This window comes from Octodon degus, unplaced genomic scaffold, assembly GCF_000260255.1.
Source record: "Octodon degus isolate 3935 unplaced genomic scaffold, OctDeg1.0 scaffold00054, whole genome shotgun sequence".
NCBI lineage: Eukaryota > Metazoa > Chordata > Mammalia > Rodentia > Octodontidae > Octodon > Octodon degus.
This window is the reverse complement of record NW_004524630.1, coordinates 13370204-13392466: the sequence shown is the minus strand read 5'-3', so window position 1 is coordinate 13392466 and position 22263 is coordinate 13370204. Positions and strand designations below refer to the sequence as shown.

At 37.4% G+C, this 22263-nt stretch overlaps 1 protein-coding gene across 1 annotated transcript in view; it reads left to right on the top strand.

Annotated features, from left to right (window-relative positions):
- The window catches only part of LOC101563407 (zinc finger protein 519-like), a 28505-nt gene extending 10950 nt beyond the window's left edge, over window positions 1-17555 (top strand). The window contains exons 2-4 of the mRNA XM_023717745.1: window positions 9401-9527; window positions 10353-10448; window positions 15541-17555. Of these exons, the coding sequence (XP_023573513.1) occupies window positions 9401-9527; window positions 10353-10448; window positions 15541-16979 (1662 nt within the window). The 3' untranslated portion in view covers window positions 16980-17555. The remainder of the gene's footprint in view (window positions 1-9400; window positions 9528-10352; window positions 10449-15540) is intronic.
- The last annotated feature ends 4708 nt before the right edge of the window (window positions 17556-22263 follow it).

Sequence of the window (22263 nt, the reverse complement as noted above, 5' to 3'; positions counted from 1 at the left end):
TTTTGTTTTTGTTGTTTTGGTACAGGAATCAAACTCAGGACCTTGCCCTTACCAGGCAGGCACTTGTGCCACTGAGCTCTATCCCTGAGCCTAGTTTTTATTTTTTTATTAGCAGATGTTTCTGATACATAATTACCACATTCCTTTTAGGGAGTTGCCACAAGTACTTGAAACATCTTAATTCTATTTAAATTCCTCCTCCATCTTTTAATATGAGAACAATTCCTTGTCCTACTTCATATTATTTATCTTTTATTTTGTTCATATCTGTATTTTGGCTTTTTCATTATTGGATGTTTAACATTCCATGTTTGATTTATTTCATATAATATTTAGGTCTTAAGGTACATCCATTTTCCTACAAGTATCTCAAATCTCCTTGTAGCAGAGTAGTACTATTGTATATAAGTACCACATTTTCTTTATCCGTTTAACCATTGGTTGGCATTGTCTTGATTATTTTCCTCTGGTTGCTGATATGAAATACCCAAAACCCAAAGTTAAAGGGGAAATGGTTTATTTAGCTCACAGTTTGCAGAGATTTCAGGCCATAATTGGGTGGCTCCAAGGCAGAGGGGCATCACAGAGGAGAACAGTTCATGGCATCTGCCAGGTAGCAGAAGCAGTGAAGGACCCAAGCAGCAACATTCTGCCCCTTTTGTCTTACAGGGCAAATAGCACTTACAACCTTGACCTAGTGCCCTTGAGCCCAGCATTGCACAGAATCAGTTCCAGTATCACACTGTAGCTCCTGTCACCTCTGGAAATGCCCCACCTGTGACTGCATGAGGCTTTGGGGGGACATCTAATTGCAAGCTGTAGCAGGCAGGTAGGCATTTGCAAGATTTAGCTGTTGTGAATTATGCAGGTATACACATGAATATCCATTTATTACTGTACTATGATGACTTAACTCTTCCACGAAAATACCTAGGAAAGGAATAACTGCGTCAGGTGGAATTTCTAGTTTTAATTTTTGGAGAAATCTCTATACTGGTTTCTATAGTGATTGTACTACTTTACATTTGTACCAAAAACATAGCTTTTTTTTTTTTTCCTCCACAGCCTTTCCAGCATTTGTCATTACATGATTTCTTAATATTAGCTGTCCTTTCTAGAGTAACATGGAATCTTAGTATTTTTTTCCCCCATAAATGGCTTTTATCAGGTTGGAATGGTTCCTCTATACCTGTTTCTTTTTTCTTAACATATATTTGTAGTACATAATGATCATACTCCTCATGGGGAGTTGGTATATACATAACACACCTTAATTCTTCCACTCTCCTCCCTCCCCTTTCTTCCATCTTCGTTCCCCTTCCCATATGCAAAAGATCTATATTGCTATTTCCTATTATCTTTTACTTTGCTCTTTATTTATAATTTGGGTTAGATATTTAAGCTTGTGGGTCTGATTTCACTTACTGTTATTGTCTCAAGAGGCACCCATTTTCCTACAAATGACACGTTTATCATTTATTGTATAGTAGTACTCTCTTGTATGTAAATCCTACGTTTTCTTATCCATTCAACTCTTGGTGAAACATAGGCTACTTTCAAGATTTAGTTTTATTATGGATTGTGCTGCTATAACCATGGATATGCATATATCACTGAGTATGATGTCTTTTTATAGCCTATTTTTAAAAAGTAGTTTATTTATTTGGTATAGAGTCTCACTCTGTAGCTTGGACTAGTCGTGATCCTTCTGTCTTCCAGCACTGGGATTACAGGCGTGCACCACCAGGGTTTCAGTGGCCAGCACAGCATGTAGTACTGGGTATCAAACCTGGGTCCTTAAGCTTGCCAGGCAGGCACTTAGACCACCAAGCTGTCTGTCTAACCGTGACTATGATGCTTTACCCTCTTTGCTTTCTGCTGAAGGGAATAGCTGGGTTGAATGTGTTTTTTTTGTTTAATTTTTTTAAAGAATATCCATTCTTATTTCAATAAAGGTTATACTGGTTTATATTCCCACCAAAACAAGAAGGCCCCCTAGACTCACCACCAAGGGTTACCTGGTCTCTTGATAATAGCCATTCTTTTGCTATAAGATGGAATCTCAGTGTTGCTGTAATTTTCATTTCCCTAGTAGCCACTGATGTTGAGCAAGTTTTCATGTATTTACTGGCTGTTTATATTTGTTTTTCTGAGAAGTGTATGTTTTAGTTGCCTATTTTTTATTAAATCTTTCATTTTGAGGGGTCTAATTTTTTTTTTTTTTTTTTTTTTTTTTTTTTTTCTGTACTGGGGACTAAACTCAGGACCCTGCACTTGCCAGGTTGAGTTCTTTATATATTCTAGATATTAGTGCAGGGAACAGCTACTAAAAACTATTTTTCCCCACATTCTATAGGAGGTGTGTGTGTGTGTGTGTGTGTGTGTCTCTGTGTGTGTTTCTCTCTGTTGTGCGTAAACTGCTGAGCTCTCCCTGGTTGTCTCTTTGTTGGTTGTTTTTTTGCTGGGAGGAAGCTTTTCAATTTGCTATGATCCAGCTTGAAGTCTGAGATTGTGATGCTTCCTGCTTTGCTTTTGTTGCCCAGGATTGCTTTTGTTGTTCTAAGTCTCTTTGGGTTTTTAGAAACAATTATAGGATTGGTTTAGAAACAATTTTAGGATTGATTTCTCTAGTTTTCTAAGAAATGGTGTTGGTATTTTGATTGAGATTGTGTTAAATCTATGAATCAGTTTTAGAAGTATGATCCTTTTGAGCATATTGGTTCTCCTAATCCAATAGCAGGTAATACCATACCTTTTTTTTCTTCTTTTTTTATTTTGAGACAGGGTCTTGCTGTGTCATTCAGGTTTTCCTTGGACTCACTATGTAGCACAGGCTGGCCTTAGTGAGACTCACAATGATTTTTCTGCCCCAGCCTCCTGAATGCTGAGATTACAGGCAAGTGCCACTACACCTGGCATTATGATACAGGGAGCAAAAAATGATCTGGGGTGAATGACCTCCAAATGATACAGAGGACAAACTATCTCCCAACCCAAAAGGTACCTGGGACGAGTTCATGTTCTCTAAAATCGAAGAATGAGTTTTAGGAACAAACTGAGGTAATGAGCAAAATATATTTATTGGGGTAAAGAAAGCTCCTGTTCGAGAGAGGGACAGGAGGGGGGCCCAGGTGGGTTGTCCCCGAGAAGCTGTCTCTTCCAGGGATTTTTAATAGAGTAAAACCATGTGGAGAGGCGGGTCCAAGGTGGTGGAGAAAACATGAGAACTCTCTTTAGGTGGGCATGAGGTGGGTCAGCCTGTGAGATTACAAGCACCATTGCTCAGGTTAAATTGATTAAATCCAGTACCAAATGGGGAAGTGAGTCACATAGCAAGCGGGCATTAATACGGGACAGGGTCTCTTCCTGTTGGGGTTTGGCTAGTGACTCATTTGGGCTCTTTCAAGGTGATTGGTGCCTATTTAGAATATCAATCCCTGATGCCTATCCTGAGGGAAATATGTAGCTGTATTTCCTGTTTTGTCTTGGTCTTGAGGTATGTCCCATATGGGAGTGTTGTCTCTTCCAAGTTACAAAGTCACCATATCTTCCTTATTGTCTCTTTGAGGGCCTGGCCCTGTCTGACTGCCTGTAATGTTTCTATCTAACTCAGCTGCCTACAACAAATTCACCGTGAAACCCTCTCAACCTGGGCTTTTCTTTGGTGATAGTTTTGTTTTTGTTTGTTTTTATTACTGCTTCAATTTCACTTCATGTTATTAGATTATTGACAATATTTTTGTCTTTGTGCGGTTATTATAATGGATACAATTCTAGGAACCTTCCCGTTTCTTTTGACTTCTCCAACTAGAATACAAGTTGGTGAAATAGTTGCTAATGGGCCGGGTAGATGGCTCAGTGGAATAAGCACTTCCCTGGCAAGCGCAGGGTTCTGAGTTCAATCCCCGGTTCTGCAAAAAAAAAAAAAAAAAAAAGAAAGAAAGAAGTAGTTGCTAATCTTAGGAATTTTACTGGTATTTGTTGTGATTTCATCTTTTTCATTTCTAAGTATATTGATTTGGATCTTTTCTTTTTCTGGGGATAAGACTGGCACAGAGTTTGTCTATTTAATTTATTTCAAAGATAATCAGCTCAATTTACTGACTGTATTTGAGTCTTCTCATTGATTTCTGTTCTGATCTTCATAATTTCTTCCCTTGTACTAGCTTTGGATTTGGATTGTTCTTATTTTACTACAATCTTGAGAAGTATCTTTTGGTTTTTTTATTTTGTTCTTTTTTTTTTAACGTGGGGCTTCGCAGCTAAAATTGCCTTCATTCTATACCATAGGTTTTGGTGTGATATACTGATACTGTCTATTAATTCTAGGAATTGTTATTTCTTCTTTAATTTCTTGATTATTTACAAATGTTCCTTCATTTCCATACTGTTCATTCCATGCTAGCTTGTTTGCTGTCTGTCTGTCTGTGTTTGTAGCCAGAATTAAGCTCAGCATCTCACAATTACCAGGTGGTCGCTATACTGCTAAGTTATATCCCCAGACCCGCCCTTTTCCCCCTGACACTGGGTTTCACTCTGCAGTGCACGCTGTCTTAGAATTGTAACCTAGGCTGGCCTTGAACTCCCAGTGATCCTCCTGCCTCAGCCTCCTGAGTGCTGCAGTTACAGGCATGTACCACCATGCCCAGCTCTATGGTTTCTTTGATGTTGAGTTTTTTGTTTCATTTCACTGTGATCTGGAAATTTGCATGGCAGAATTTTGACCTTTGTTAGCTTGTATGTGATCTATTTTAGAGAAGTTACTGTGTTCTGCTGAAAAAAATGTGCATTTTGTTGTTGGGTAGAATACTTTATAGATAGGTTTAAAGTCTGTTTCTTTAAGGCTTTGGTTCAGCACTGGTATTTCTTTTTTTTTTTTTTGCGGAACCGGAGATTGAACTCAGGCCCCTGCACTTGCCAGGGAAGCGATTATTCCACTGAGCCATCTCCCCGGCCCAGCACTGGTATTTCTTTCTTTTTTGTCTAAGTGATTATTTGTAGCAGTGGGTATTGAGGTTTCCCCTCTGTGATTGTATTGGTGTTTGTCTGATGGCTTTATGTCCATTAGTGTTTGTTTTATGAAGTTGAATGCACAGTAGTTTGGTGCATATGTGTTTACAGTTGTTATCTCTTACTGTTGAGTAGTTCCATTAACCAGTATACAATACCCTTGCTTCTTTTGATCAGCTTTGGCTGTAAGACTGCTGTCTTTTGCTAGGACAAAATAAATGACACTCACAACTTAAAGGAGAAAAGGCTTATTTTAGTTCACAGTTTATAGAGTTTTCAGCCAATAGTCAGCTGGCTCCGGTGTGTGAGGCTGCATTGCAGAGGGGCATGGCTGAGGAGAAACAAGTGTATGGCCTGAAAAGCAAGGCAGCAGGCCTTCTCCCTTTTATTCCCTTCAGGCTGCGAGGCAGTTGGTTGATGCCACCCATGAAAAGGTGAGTCCTCTATCCCCTAAGCCCATTCAGCCCCACTCAGAACTATGCTAATCCAACCAGTGGACCGGCTCAGTTATCATACAGCCATAATCTAGTGTTACATACTCCTGATCCATAAGCCCCACTGGCAGCACAAGAGGCTCTGTCTGTCTGTCTTTGTTTGTAGCCAGAATTATTTAGATATAAATAATTATATCTAATTATATTATATTTAGATATAAATTAACATCCAAAATTTATAAATATTTATAACTATATTTAGATATAAATCAACATCCACTTTGAGAATAGAATAGCTACCACTGCTTGTTTTTGGGTTCTCATTGCAAGAAATATTGTTTTCCATCCTTTGATTTTTAGTCTGTAAATTTCTTTTTGTGTTAGACATGTTTCTTGTATATAGCATAACTTTTGTTTCTTGATCTATTCTGTTAATCTGTGTCTTTTGATTGGCGAGTTGAGTTCCTTCACATTGATAGTTGTTGACTTTACCTCTCGTTGTATTATTTACTTATTATTTTGCTTTCTTTCTTAATTGCTATCCCTGCTTGATGCATTCATTCTCTTGAACTTTTTGGCATTGCCAACTTCATTGTCTCATTGTAGGATGTCCTTGAAACATTTTTGAAGTGTTTTGCCTTTTCTATTCTGATTTGAAGTTCATTAGTACATTTTTATTTGCAATAGTGTATTTCACAGTTTAAGAATTTTCATTTTTTAAAGTTGTCTTTTAAAAAAAAAGTTGCCTTTCGTCTCTTGGCAGTTCTCTCATGTTATTTCTCTGTCTCTCTCTCTCTCTCTCTTCCTCCCTCCCTTCCTCTCTCTCTCTCTCCCTCCCTCCCTCTTTCCCTCTCTCTCCCCCTTTCCCCCTCCCTCCCTCCTTTTTTACTGGGAATCAAACTCAGGACTTTGTGCTTGCCTGGCAGGCACTGTTCCACTGAGCTATATGCATAATCCCTGTTTCTCTTCTTGAATTAATTGAAGATGTTTATGGGTGGTTTAACTATGTTGTCTGGACTTCCATATCTCAGTTTAAATTCATAGTTGTCTTCTCATGCATAAAACTTATTGTAACAACCTGAGCCTATACTGAAATAGCTTTCTAATTTATTAATTTATTTATTTAGTACAGGGTCTCTCAACACAGATCTCACAACACTAGAGTTCGTAGTGATCATTCCTATTTTGTTCAGCTTCCCAAGCTCTGTGAGCATAGGTATGTACCACCACGCCTAGTCTCAGTTACAGTCTCAGCATGCCCTGGGGGTGGGGTTGGCCCATGCAGGCCCGGGATTGAACCCCTCGCCCCTGAACCTGCCTAAGCAGGCATTTTATAATCTGTAGTTTTTTTAATTTCTTGGTCTGTGTGCATACTGGTCTCAAAGTTAAACATTATTTCAAAAGTCTGAGGGGACCGGCCAGATAGCTCAGCAGACTAAAGCACATGCTTAGCCAGAGCACAGGGACCAGGGTTCGATCCCCGGCAATGCACGCAGTGTGGGCTGAGTCAGTGATTGAGACTGGGTGTGGTCCCATGGGCCTGTAATCCCAGCGCTTGGGAGGCTGAGAACAGGAGGATCATTATGAGTCCAATCTGTGTAGCGATACCCTGTAGACCCTGTACTAAATATGTTTATAAAAAAAGATGAAAAGCCTGTGATCTCTTAATTAATATCAGGAAATCATCTCACTTACAAATTTAACTTTTTTTATTCAAAGATTTGTGGCCTAAAAGATGAATTTCAGGCACTGGGGAGATGGTTCAGTAGAATAAGTGCTTCCCTGGCAAGCGCAAGGGCCTGAGTTCAATCCCTGGTTCCACCCAAAAAACAAAACAAAACAAAACATGAATTTCAACTACCTGTTTGGTTAAAGTCAAATATTATTCTGGTGAAATTATTCTTCAGCATGGTGTTTAAGATGTCCGATTTTCCCCCCAACCCTCAACATACTTGATTTTTTTGTTGTTGTGACATATAAATTTAGAATTCTGTTTTTAATATTGATAAAATAACTTACAAAGATTTTTATTTTTCATTTTATTTTATTTTTTGGTATGAAAGTGTTTTTAAAGTGCCAAAGTGGTCAGCTATGGTACCGGGGATCAAACTGAGGACCTTGCACCTGCCAGGTAGATGCTTATGCCACTGAGCCATTTCCCCTACAAAGATTTTTAATGGATTGGATTGTGTGATGATGCAGTTTATAAGAACTTGGAAAGTCTGGAATTTTAACACTGTTGAGGCTGTTTACTTAATAGCATAGAGTATTCTTTATTTCTGTTTTTATGTTTGTTTTTGAGACAGGCTTTTGTTGTAGAGTTCAGGCTGGCCTTGAAACCACTATGTATGTACCCTGGGCTTTTTTTTTTTTTTTTTTTTTTTTTTTTTTGTAGTAGTAGTAGTAGTAGTATCAAGGACCTTGCTCTTGCCAGGCAGGTGCTTATGCTGCTGAGCTATATTACCAGCCAATATTTTCTGTATAAAATGTCATCGTATTTGAGTGATAATTTTATCTCTTCTTTCTCAAATTTGCTGCCTTCTTATTAATTTCCTCTCTTTACAAATGTTTACCTGCAGCTTTTGATATGATTGTATGAAGATTAAACATTGAATCATCTTGCTTATAATGAAATAATGATTACAGTGGTTTTGCTGCAGAAGTTTGAGAATAAGACATATAAAATTAGTTTAGAATATTTTGTGCTAGAAAGTATGAAAGTGTTTTTAAAGTGGCAAAGTGGCCAGGTGTGGTGGTACACAGCACTTGGGAAGTTGAGGCAGGAGAATCACTGGTAGTTCAAGGCTATCCTGGGCTATATAGTAAGTTCGAGACAAGCCTGAACTGTATAGTGAAACCCTGTCTCAACCCCCTACTCCTGAAAAAGTGCCCAAATGAGTATTTTGCAGCATGTCAAAAGAGAGTAGGCTAGAAGTTTTCCCAGTGTTCATTGAGAAACAAAACATGTATTGACAGCGTTGGATTATACATCAGGGAATAAAATAATTTTTCTTTAGTCACTTTTGATATAAAAAGTTAAATATTATGTGAAGAGAAAGGGGAGATAAATTATCCCTTATAAAAGAATTCAAGGTAAAAAATGTAGATTGGTAGTATGAAATAGAAAATTTGTACTAGAAATAGAAATTTCTGCAGGTTAGATTCACTGTCCAAAACCATTTGATGAAACTCAAAAAAAAGAAAAGTATGGGGCTGGGGAGATGGCTCAGTGAAATAAGCACTTCCCTGGCAAATGCAAGGGCTTGAATTCAATCCCTGATTCCACAAAAAAAAGAAAAGAAAAGTGTGTTGCACAGACATTGCAAAGTATATTGCACAATGTCCATCTTTCCACATGTTCCCAGTCCTTCTTTTCTTAAATTTTTTAGAAAAATTATATTATGGAACTTATGAGTAGATATAAAATTCTTTTTTTTTTTTTATTTTATTTGTGTGTGTGTGTGTGTGTGTGTGTGTGTGTGGCCAGCTCAGCCCACCAGGGGGCAGCCCTGGCTGGCATGTGGTGCTGGGGGATCGAACCGCGGTCCCTGTGCTTTGCCAAGCTTGTTCCAAGTAGGTGCCTTAGACCATTGAGCCATCTCACCAGCCCCCAGATATAAAATTCTTAACAGTTTCACTCTAAGGTAAGAAATAGAAGTGTTCTGTGGTAAGGATTTTCCTTCCCCACAGTGACCCTTCAAGGTCAGGGTACCTACAGCAGTAACCTGTGGGTGTAAAGTAATTGTTAAAATGTATTTAGTAAGAAACAAAATCCCCATCAGTTTTCTACAAAGGCAGCAATAAGGATATCCCCCATTTGATGACCAAATTTCATTCTTTCAACTAGGTTGTTAACTGAACTAATTGCTAAGTGAGGAATTTTATATAGTATATACATTGCAATACTCACAACAAATACATGGTCAAAGGAAACTAATGTGATAATTTTATTTCAGGAGCTGTTGACATTCAGCGATGTGGCCATTGACTTTTCCCCAGAGGAGTGGGAATGCCTGGACTCTGTTCAACAGAATATGTATAAGGATGTGATGTTAGAGACTTATGGAAACCTGATCTCCTTGGGTGAGGATAACTTCCCTACAGAATTTCTTCTTAACTATCAGTCATTAGTTTCCTTATACCACTGAGCTATTTCCCCAGCCCTTCCTTGCTTTTTAGAAACCTGTGTGGCAACTTAGGCTTTGTGAGAATGAGTTTTAGATGCCTGCTTTAAAACCAAAAATGGACTTTTCTTGATAAGACAAGAAAATTTTCATCGCATTCTTGTCTTTTGTTTCCATCTTAATTGAAATATCATATATCTTTTACCCTAGATTAATGGTGGTATTAGAATTTCAATGCCAGGGGCCGGGGAGATGGCTCAATGGAATAAGTGCTTCCCTGGCAAGCGCAAGGGTCTGAGTTCAATCCCTGGTTCCACCAAAAAAAAAAAAAAAAAAATTTCAATGCCATAAAATATTATGATCATATCTTTTTTTTTTTTTACAATTTTTTTTTTTTTTACAATTTATTTATTTGTGTGTGTGTGTGTGGCCAGCTCAGCCCACCAGGGGGCGGGGCTGGCTGGCATGTGGTGCTGGGGATTGAACCGCGGTCCCTGTGCTTTGCTAAGCTTGTTGTAAGTAGGTGCTTTAGACCACTGAGCCATCTCACCAGCCCCTATGATCATATCTTAAACTCTAAATTTTTCCTTTTAGCTTTGAATTAGTAGTAGTTGAAAATGGAGTTCAGGATTTGCAAGTTGAAACATTTTGCACAATTCTAATGAGTCTATATGCAGATATCATTTGGGGATAAATGTTTTTAGAATGTTCCATTATGTCTTCTCTTTTATTTTGAGTGCCCTACTAGGGGAGAAAAGTATAATGCATCATTTTCTAATAACAGGTTTCTCGGGCTCTCCGCCTAGCCTGATCTCCTTTCTTGAGCAAATCCAAGAGCCCTACAGTGTGAAGAGACAAGAGCCATTGGCTGTATGCCCAGGTAGGTGGGATAAATGAAGCAGAGAATCCACCTGAGAGGTCCAAAGAGTAATCCAGGTCTTTAAATGTGCATTCCAAAAGTATTGTTCCAATAGAAATCAATTTTCAGAAGCAAAGCGTTCAGGCTTGCTGTCGTCGGAGGCCATCTCCAGCCCTGTGCTTGTGATCTCCCAGGACATGCACTGTGACAGTGCGAGTCTTTTCCTTCGCTTGTGAGGGGCTTAGTGCTCTGAGTACCTTTCCATTGCTTTTGGTTTCTTCAGGAAATTTGTGCACATTTTAAAAGACTTCTATGTTAATCCATTATACTATTCTAACAACATCATAAAGAAGTTTCTTTGATATCACATATCAAAGAAAATAAATTGTGATATCACAATTTATTCATTAAATATTGAATATTGTCTCATCTTATAAATATAGTGCATAGTCTGTAGTTTCCCTGGCATCCAGTGAGCCAGAGATTAAACATATCTACTCTGTTTGAATATATGATCTTACCCTCTTCTGTGTACACAGAGCAAATTTCTCCTGTGAGTCAGTGAAGCAGACTTGTGTTTCCGAGATTCAAAATATCTACTCTTCCTGGATATAAGATCATAATTGAAAAATGGTTATCAAGGATTTTTAGAACTGTATATCAACCATTATGCAGGATTTTTATTAATTAAATATTTTTTATTTTGTGGTTCCCTTATTTTCATTTTTTATCATTATTATCTAGACAATACAAAATAATTTTTTAAAAAGCCCAGAAAGAAATCCCATTAATGATACAGAACTAGAGGCCGGGGAGATAGCTCAGTAGAATAAGCGCTTTTCTGGCAAGTGCAAGGGCCTGAGTTCAATCCCTGGTTCTGCCAAAGAAAAAATTTATAAAAAAAGAAATGATACAAAATTTCACCAAATAAAACAATAGGAATTTGATGACTGCCGCATTGCCTACTATTGTCTTCAGATTAGTTGTTTATATTACCAGATAATAAGCATGCAAAATTGGTTTTTAAAAAAGTTACAAGAAATTAAAAAGGACAAGAAAAAGTTTTTTTTAAAAAAACTAAATGCCAGGGCTGGGAAGATAGCTCAGCAGTCTAAGCACCTGCCCGGCAAGTGTAAGGACCCGAGTTCGATCCCCAGTTCTGCATGCCATACTACCCCCAATGTGTAGCAAGACCCTATAACAAACCTTTAAAAAAATATTAAAATTAAACATCAACTGCAGGGTCTTGCAATGTAGTTGACACTATTCTTGAACTCACTATGTAGCCCAAGCTGGCCTCATGCATGCTGCAGTTCCCCTGCTTCAGTTTCCCAAGTGCTGGGATTACAACTGTGTGCCGTCACACGCAGCATGCAGTTCCATTTTTTGTATTTTATTTCTTAGATTCTTTCACATCAGTTAACATTTTAATTTTTTAACTTTTATGTTTTATCATATATAGTAAGATCGAAAGATAGTTTCTTTTTTTTTCTTTGTATTTTAGGAAAGGGTCCACGGGGTGTTCAGGATCTCACTACTAGATCGTACTCCTAGTGATCCACCAGTTTACAGCCTCTCAAGAGCTGGGATCACAGGCACACGCCACCACACCCAGTTTCAATTGCCTTCCCAGCGTGCCCCAGGGGCGGGGCTGGCATGGCAGGCCTAGGGATCAAACCCAGCCCCTGCACCTGCTTGCAGGCACTTGAATCCACTGAGCTATTTGGCCAGCCATGCAGATATTAATATTTTCAGAAAAATAAAACATTCATACACTAACATCTTTCACTTTAAAAGAAAAATAACATACACGCCCTAGGTTCACCATCACTAATATATATATTTAAGAAATAGATGTATAGATATAGATACAAATATATAGATATAGTGTATATTCTTCTTTCATGGCATATAGTAAACATGAAGACTTTGTAACAACTGAAATAAACCAGAAACAGATACTCAGTTACTGCATGATTTTTTTAATGCCTTATAATTTTTTTCATGACCAAAGAACAGAATAACAGTTGTTATATATTATTATTTCAAAATTGTTACTCAGTACAAGACATAAGGTATAAAGATTCTTACAAAGAAAGATAATTAGCTTTTCAAAACAAACTAAGATAAACTATTAGTATAAATGGAACAAATTAGCAAATACCATGTTTCCCCCAAATAAGACCTGTTGGTAAAAGAGAAAGCTAGGAAATTGATCAGATGTGTGTAGGTGGGACTAAGCCTCAGGGCCTAAAGCAGTCAAGCTACCTCAGTCCTGAGATAAACATCCTATCTGGTTGAGGTCAACTATTAGTCGCTAGGCAACCTTGTGTTACATGTTACTAACTTTGCAAAAGTATAAATAGAAGTTGGTTTTGTTGTTGGGAAGGGCATCTGTCTTGCCCACCAGGCAGACCAACAACCACCTAGCCCAGCTTTTGTCTTCCTGTCTATCTTTTTCTTATTCCTGCCACTGTTTCTCCTCGGGTAGAATTGATCCAACTAAGACCAAGGGACCCCTACGAAGACCTAGCTTGAAATCAGTCTGCCTTGAAAACTAGAGATCAAAAATACTAGACCCAAATCAGCCCATTTGTTTTGTTTTTGTGCTGGGGTTTGCAAAATGCTTTGGCCCAGTACCTCATTTGTCAGGAGTGAGCCACAGTATTACTTATGGAACCCCCTCACTCACCCCCACACAAACAGGTATGGGGTATTAGCATAGAGAGAAAACCAATTCATTGCAGGCACTTCTGTGTTACCTTGACTGTAGTAGTAAATTCACCACAATAGTGGCATCCAATGTCAACTGGATGTTGGCAAACCCTAAGAACTACTTACTCATAAACAACCGAACTCTGATTTTAGTGAAGGCAGTTAGCCCTCATAACCCCTTATATTGGCTTATAGTAATTCAGAACACTGATTTCTGCTGCATCTTGGCAGCAGTGCCAGAGCTCAAATATATTGCTAGAGTGCATGTCTTCTTCAGAACAATCCCCTCTGTTACTCCCACTGAACCTGGCCTCCCACAGCAGAACACAGATCCCATGATCTTCCTGGTCTGAGACCAGACCACTTACAGCAGCCTAGGAGAATCCCTATTTATCTCCCTCTAAGCCTATCTCCCAAGGCTGTCTCTCACCTACTATCTGTGTTAGGGTATCCCTTAGGTCTTTAAGCAAAACTCTCCTCCTGAAGATTAGCTTCTCTGATCAAATTAGTATTTTGGTTAGCAACTCTTGCCTTGTGCTATAGAGAACCAGGGCCTGGAGGTCAGGCACGCTGTTCCTGAGTCTTCCTGACGCTGGCAGGAGGAGGTGGGACGTATGCTTCCCTTGTCCTGCTGGGTCTGGCTGGCTCAGAACTCTGTGGTGTGGTGGTTAAATGTTTTTATTCATATGTGGAATCTAAAAAATGTTGATCTCAAATGTATAAAGTAAAATTATGTTTACCAGGGTCTAGGATTGTTTGGGAAGAAATTAAGCAAATGTTAGTCATAGTCTACAAAATTTTAGCTAGCTAAGGCACAAGAAGTTCAAGAGATATTGTAAAACATGGCAAGTTAATATTCTATATTTTTGAGAAATGTTAAGAGAATATAGTGTTAAAATAAAAATTATGCTTAGCAATGTTTGTTTCTAATTAGCTAGGTTTAGACAGTTCACTATCCATACACTTCAAAACATCATGATTAACATGCTAAATATATATGATTTAAATAAAATTACACTTTGTAAAAAATACAAAAATCATTTTCCTTATCTCTGTATTGGCAAGCTTCAGGGAATACTAATGCAGTCATTGTGCTAGGAAGAGTTGCGGACTCAAATTTGCTTTCATATATGTGTCCTGTAGAATTGGGTTTGTGTTTTTCCAGTTACAGAGGAACTAAAATTTCATTTTCTGTTATACTGCTATTGACTTGTGACTGGCACTGCCATCTTTTGCTGCTATAATAAATACCTTTTGTTTCAGCTGTCCTGAACTTTTTCATCATTATATCCATGTGGTTTCCCACACCATGTATATAAAAGACAGTTTTTAGAAGGCCCCTATGAAACCATAAATATATCTCTGTATTCCACTAATTTTTTTCAATCTTGTGAGAGAAGGGATTTTTCATAATTATGCTGTACTTATCAGGAGGACATAGAGCTGTGTCAGATAAAAATTGACTGTTGTCAATAACCTTTCTTTCCTCTAATATGTTACTGTCATTAGTGTTATGGTTACCTGAGGTGCTATGTGTACTTTTGTGCTTTTGGGAATTTTGACAAAGGTAATCTTGGTAGTATATTACTGTTAAGTCCATATATCTATAGAGAAGAGAGGGCCTGGTGTTTAATATTCTGCTATCCTCCTTATAATTCATAACTTTTATACCTTTGATGGATTTTGTTTTTCAAACCTTGGGTTGAGATTAACTTGGTCTGTGAGTGTTCCACAAGATGACCAAATAGTTCTAATAAGTTTTAACTTGATAAATGAATGAGACAATGTGAATAGTATGTCATGCTGCATGTCACATGATCACAACTGATTCTTTTCTTTCACTGTTTTGGATTATGAACAGAATGAATTAGTCATGTAATCCAAGGTTTTGTTGTTTATTATTATATAATTAGTATATCACATATGTATTATTGATTTTATATATGTATGATCAGTTGAATACGGGGCCTTCACAGTGAGCTGTTTGTTTTTTTGGTTTTTTTTTAGAAGATCCTATTGAGGGCTGGTGAGATGGCTCAGTGGTCTAAAGCACCTACTTAGAACAAGCTTAGCAAAGCACAGGGACCGTGGTTCAATCCCCCAGCACCACATGCCAGCCAGCCCAGCCCCCTGGTGGGCTGAGCTGGCCACACACACACGCACATAAATAAATAAATAAATAAATAAATAAATAAATAAATAATTTTTTTTTTTTAAAAAAGATCCTATTGATTTCTCAGTTGGGCCCACAGTTGTAGTTTACCTGCTGAAATATTACTGAGGGGAGAGATTATAAGACTGCACCACCATGTCCAACATTTATATCATTTTATATATTAGATTTATAAACTATTCACCAGTCTCATGTGGCATGATTTGTTATTTTTATTTCTTTCAGCTGTATCTTCTCATTTTACTGAAGGCATTTCATCAAAACAGGGCAGAAAATACTCATTCCAAAATGTAACAAAGGGAAGGCATAGTATTTGTGGCCATGACAACTTATACTTCACAAAAGAATGGGAAAATATGGACCAGTATGGAGATCACAGTGCATACTATAATAGTTGTAACAAATTTATGACAACAAAAGAAAACACAGCCTTCATTGCCAGCAGAGATGAAGAACATAGAGCATTTCAGAAAACTCAGTTTGTGCCAGCTGTTAAGGACCCATGTGTTTTTGTAGGTGAATATTCACATCAAATTTTGAAACATGCCTTTTCACTCAAAGGAAAACTGAGAATGAGACCAGCACATGCTTCAGTTCATCACTTGAAAAATGTTAAATATATTGGCCTAAATTTTGAACCATTCATTTTTGTAGACAATAAATTTAAAAGTGAAGAGCAGATTCCTAAATGTAATCAGTTTGATACTTTCACAAAAGGTTTATTTTGTAATCAACAAATAAATCTTCCTAATACCAAGATAAATAGTTTTCATGAGTATGGGAAGTTATTTACCCATCCATTATTGCCCAATCAAAATCTAGCTGTAGGAATTTACAGTTGTAAAGAATGTGGTAAAGCTTTCAAAAGTTCTTCAAATCTTACTAGACATGAGAAAATTCATAATGGAGAGAAACCGTACAAATGTAATGAATGTGGGAAAGCCTTTAATAATTGCTCATACCTCAGTCAGCATCAGAGGATCCATAATGGAGAGAAGCTATATAGATGTGAAGAATGTGGCAAAGCATTTAACTGGTCTTCACGCCTTACTGTACATCAGAGAATTCATACTGGAGAGAAGCCATACAAATGCGAAGAATGTGGCAAAGCTTTTAACTGTCGTTCGCACCTTACTCGACATCAGAGAATTCATACTGGTGAAAAACCCTACAAATGTGAAGAATGTGGCAAATTCTTTACTCATGGTTCAAATCTTACTCAGCATCAGAGAATTCATACTGGAGAGAAGCCTTACAAATGTAATGAATGCGGCAGAGCCTTTAACAAGCGCTCAAACCTTTCTTTACACCAGAGAGTTCATATTAGAGAAAACACATACAAGTGTGATGAATGTGGTAGAACCTTTGGTACGTGGTCCACCCTTTCTATACACCATAGAATTCATGATGGAGAAAAACTTTACACATGCAAAGAATGTGGGAAAGCCTTTAGCTATTCTTCTGTCCTTAGTCGACATCAGAGAATCCATACTGGAGAGAAACCCTACAAATGTAAAGAATGTGGCAAAGACTTCAGACATGATATAAGTCTTACTCGACATCATAGAATTCATAGTGGAGAGAAGCCCTACAAATGCAAGGAATGTGGTAAAGCCTTTATTCGGTGCTCACATCTCACTCAGCACAAGAGAATGCATACATGAGAGAATGTTTTCAAATGCAAACAATGGCATAACCTTTTATCTCTCCTGCTGTCTTTAGTAAATACTGGAGAATTCATAATGGAAGGAAGCCTTACAAATGTAAATAATGTGGCAGTATTTAAAATTGCTCAACTTACTCAACAGAACTCATATCAATGGAGAGAATGCTTTCCAATGGAAAGAACATTTATTCTACATCATAGAAATTGTAGTGGATAAAAGCCCTACAGTGATAAAGAATTTCTCAAAGTTGTTAGTAATTGAAAGTCTACAAATGTGTCAAGACTTTTAACGAAGGTTCAGTCCTAATTCAACGTGAGTGCAGGGCCATTAAACTTCAAATACTTTGGACATTGTTACTCCTTTATTTATTTCTCATTTTTGTTTTTGAAGTTATGAGTATGTAAGTGTAATAATAAGCCATGGATGTTTGAATCCTGAATTTCACATTATGAAAATTTCCCTTAATTATTTTCCACATATCACACATATGGTGTGACATTAATTTACATTGACTGAACTATAGTACCCTTAAAACCTAATTGTAAATTTTCAAGTAAGAGTACTATAGAAATATTATGGTTGTGAGTTTCTTTGTATCTATTGGTAAGTAATGGGAATTTGTGAAACAAAAGGGTTGTTTTTTAAAAGAGTTGGTTCTTTATAGTCAAACCAGACACCTCACATACATGAAAAATTTGTGGTCTGAACTAAATTTATCCACATGAAATGTCATGGTTCTTACTCTAGAATCTCCCTACACTAAATATACTTTTTTCCTACTTGTTATTTATGAAATTTCTTAAAAGGATTAATAGATAAATGTTTATAATTTTTTTATATGACCTATTCAGAGATGCTAAGAATTTTTTTATGTTTCCATCTTTTTTTATTTCCTATTATCTCACTCATCTATCTAATAGCTATTGGGTGGATAGACTGTGGAAATGATGACGGGAGGGTCAACACTGGGCTCTTATCTCTGTGTGGGTAGAACTCATTTGTTGGAGCCCTCCGCTTATATGCATCTTGCATGTGCTATTCACTCTACACATTACACAAAAACCCCCTATGAGTCACTGAAGGGGTGAAGAGCTTGGTGGACCAATGATTCCAAGATCTCTAGCAGCCAGTTTCATGCTTTGCAATCATCACTGCAAGGAAGACTATTGACGTAGTGACCATAAATACCTTGCTAACATTGGACATACTTATCTGGGATGAATTTAAAAGTAAGAAAAATCTTTATTTATTTTTAATAGATTGCAAATTGAAAATAAATTATTTACAAACATAAATGAATATAACAAAAATTGTCCAAAATTAAAATGAAGAAAGAATTTACAGATCAGTCATAATAGTTCACTGTGTCAAAACCAAGAAACTTATATTCATAGAATTCTCAAAGTAGAAAGGAATAGGCAATAAATATTTAAAAATTTAAAATTTTTGAATTTAGTTCAATAATACCGCATTTCCAAGAAAAATGAACCTTTTGCACAAGGAATTTAAATAAAATCATACCAAGGTACACAAAAATGAAATTGTCCAAAACTTATTAACTTAAAAAAATCATTAGAGCATATACATAAAAAATATTAGCTATGGATGAACAAAATTAAATAGCATCTTATTCCACATTTAAAAAAAAAGAAAAAGTGTGTAAGAAACTAGACTAATTAAAAGACTGAAAGAAAATAAAAGACCTGTCTTCTTTGAATTTTATACTTGCAAACATACCTTTGAAAACTAAAAGTAAGATTTTCTAGTTATACAAACCTGAAATATTTTAATACCTCCAGAAGTAGCATATAGAAAATAACAAAGCATAATTCAAAAGGCAAGAGAAGTTGCAGTATGGTCCTGGATGGACAATAAAGAGCTCTCAATGTGATACTTATGCAGGACTATATAAAATATATTAGGTGAACCCTTAAAGGTCATTGCAGATTTCTATGAAACAGTACCAATCATGTTGGGTTATATATGTATTTATATGTGTGTGTGTGTGTGTGTGTGTGTGTGTATGTGTGTATAAAAGACAGGGAAGAAATATAAAGTCAACAGAAAATGGAAATATACTTTTTAAAGTTCCTAATACTAAGATAAGATATCATACGATGTCTTTTAAATAAATTGTAAGTCAAAGATATGGTATAAATTTTAAGATTAAACAATATTCAGAAAATTAAATACTAATTAAAAATTAAATGTTTCAAAACAATTGAACGAAGAAAAAGTGTTCATGATAGCAAAGAAGTACTAAGTAAAACATAAGATAAATACTGGAATGGCAAATAAATGACCAGCACTTCTAACAGTTTGAGGATAGGATATCACACAAAGTTCTAGTGTGTTATGGACATGCATAATGACAATGACAGTTGCTGGTGGCCATGTGTCACTTGTGGGACTGAGCTACAGCTATTTCTTTGAAATCCATCCTGTAGACTCAGATGGAATCATGACCCATAGGGTGGAAGAGAAGTCCATTTGTAGAGTGTGCGGATGGAAATATTTTGCTGCTGTACACAAAAGAATAACTGAAAGACTACTATTGTATACCTCTTTTTCTCCTGTGTTTGTTTGCCCTATTTGGTGGGTCCTTTCCATTTTCATTCATGGGGCTGTGATCATTTTGCTCTCTCTCTAGAACGTCATTTAGTAGTCTGTGTAGGCTTGGCTTTGTCATCATGAAATTCTGTAGCTGTTCTTTGTCATGGAAGTATTTCACTTCTCCATTATACTTGAAAGAGTTTTGCAGGGTATATCAGTCTGGGTTGGAATTTGTTTTCTTGCAAGACTTGAAGTACTTTGCTCCATGTTCTTCTTGACATGATGGTTTGTGAAGAGAAATCTGCTGTTACTCTGATGGGTTTTCCTTTAAATGTGATCTGTTTCTTTTCTTTCGCAGCTTTTAGTATACTGTTCCTATGCTGAATTTCTGGGATCTTGATTATTATATGTCTGGGTGTGTTTTTAATTGAGTTGATGTTATTTGGAGTTCTATATGCTTCAGTTACTGAATGTCAGATTGTTGCCCTGTATTTGGGAAGTTTTTGCTATTACTTCTGCCCATATTCTTTTTATATCATTTGTATTGAGTCCTTCCTTTTCATTGATGCCTATTAGTCTCACGTTGTTCATCTTTGCATCATCTTGCAGGTATTGAATTATGTTTTCCTGCATCCTAGCTGTTTTTAAGAGATCTTTTCTTACTTTTTCACTAGCTACAATGGTGTCTTTAAGGTCAGAAAGTCTATTTTCACTTGCACTCAAACGTTTTTGCCAGCTTGTGATTGAGGTTTTAATTTCCTGTATATCACTTTGAATCTGTTTCATACATTCTATTTCTTTCCTAAATTGCTTATTCAGGGGTTCCATCATTTTTATATTCTGCTCTATTTTTTTTTTAATCAGTATATTCTTTAGAAACATTTAGTACTTCTTTGATTATAGTTATCACTACATTTTTTAGTTCAGAAATTCTGATCTGATTTCTTCTATACCTTTCTGCAGTTGTTTCTTTACTTCTAACGCTATTATTTCAGAGATATCAGGTATGTGATTTCCAGTTTCCTCTATGCTAGTGTCTTCTGCATTTGTACTGGGTGGACTCGGGGCCTGAGACTGCATTTTGTTCCTTCTCTTTGTCATTTTGTATACCACTGTCTTCGGACCTTTGGTGTAGAGCTTAGATAGAGTTATTACCTTAGCACCAGGTCTGGATCTACGAAGTTCAGATTCCTCCAGGTGGGTGTTGCTTGGATCTGGCTGGGGTCTGGGTGCTGTGCTCCACTTCTTTCTGCTGCAGCCGTTGGTGTTGAACCCTTTGTGTCACTCTGGCAAGATGTTCTGCTCCTGAATCAGCTAGGTGGGTCTTGCCTCTAGCTTCTTTGCAGGGAGTTCTTCTGAAGGGTTCTATGCTGGGCCTCGTTATGGGTCTATTCAGGATCCAGTGGGCCCCAGGTGTTCTCACTCACACACCGGTCTGTGCTCTGGGTCTATTCAGGATCTGGCGGCCCTGGGCGGTCTCACTCAAGTGCTGGACCTGGGTTCTGGGTCTATTTGGGATCTGGTGGCCCCAGGTGGTCTCACTCACACACCAGGCCTGGGCTCTGTGTCTATTCAGGATACGGCAACCCTGGGTGGTCTCACCTCACACGCCGGGCCTGCGCTCTGGGTCTATTCAGGATCCGGCGGCCTGGGTCGTCTCACTCACACACCACGCCTGGGAAGTTAGAAAAATCTACATGTCTTAATCCTGAAATTTTTCTTTATTGTTATTTTTTGTATTTAGTACAAGGTCTCACTACATAGGTTGGACTCATAGTGATCCTTCTGTTTGCAGCCTCCAAACACTGGGATTACAAGTGCACCCTACCACGCCCATTCTCAATCAGCCATCTCAGTGTGCCCTGGGGACAGGGCTGGCATGGCTAGTGGTGCTGGGTATTGAGCCCTGGTCCCTGTACTCTGTCTAAGCAGGTGCTTTAGTTTGCTGAGTTACCTGGCCAGCCCTTGAAATTTTAAAATATATTGAACTCTTGAATTACAAACTCAGCTCCTTCTGAAGGCTGGTTGTAAGTCAAGACTTTCCTATTAATACAGTGGAAATACACATAATGTGTTCCAGACCTTTCAAAGCACCTCTTAACATTTTCATATAAAAAAAGGTGGTATGATATCTATAGTTTGCTAGAAACACCAATAAGTTTTCTAGTGTATTCGCTGAAATTATAAATTTTGCCAAGTTTACCAGAAACAGTTTCATACTGTAGTCAGAATTCAAGTTGACATCTTTGGCTTGCAGAGTTGACATCTTGGCTTGCAGGAAGCGAGGATGAAATGGAAGGAGGTTATTGTGTGGAAGGAGAGTCCTGTTCTATAAGAGCAGCAGGAATCTGGCTGTCTGGTATCCTTTCCTTGGAAGAGGCTATAGCCCACTGTTACCTGCTTATGGCTCCCTAGGTCTCAGCCTTTTTAGAACTAAAAACTGGCCTAAGATCTGTTTCTTTTCTGTTTGTTTTTATTGCGATTGCTTTCTTTAGCTTACCTTCTTTCTTTAGGGTTTTTTTTCCCCCCTAGCTTTTTGGGGTCTTTTTTTGTTTTTTCTTTTGTTTTGTTTTGTATTTTTTAGGAAGGTTCTACAGGGTGTTCAGAGTCTCACTACTAGATCAGACTTGTAGTGATCTTCCTGTTTACAGCCTCCCAAGAGCTAGGAATACAGGCACATGCCACCATTTTGATAGCAGTAATGATAGTAATTATACAAAGCACTGAC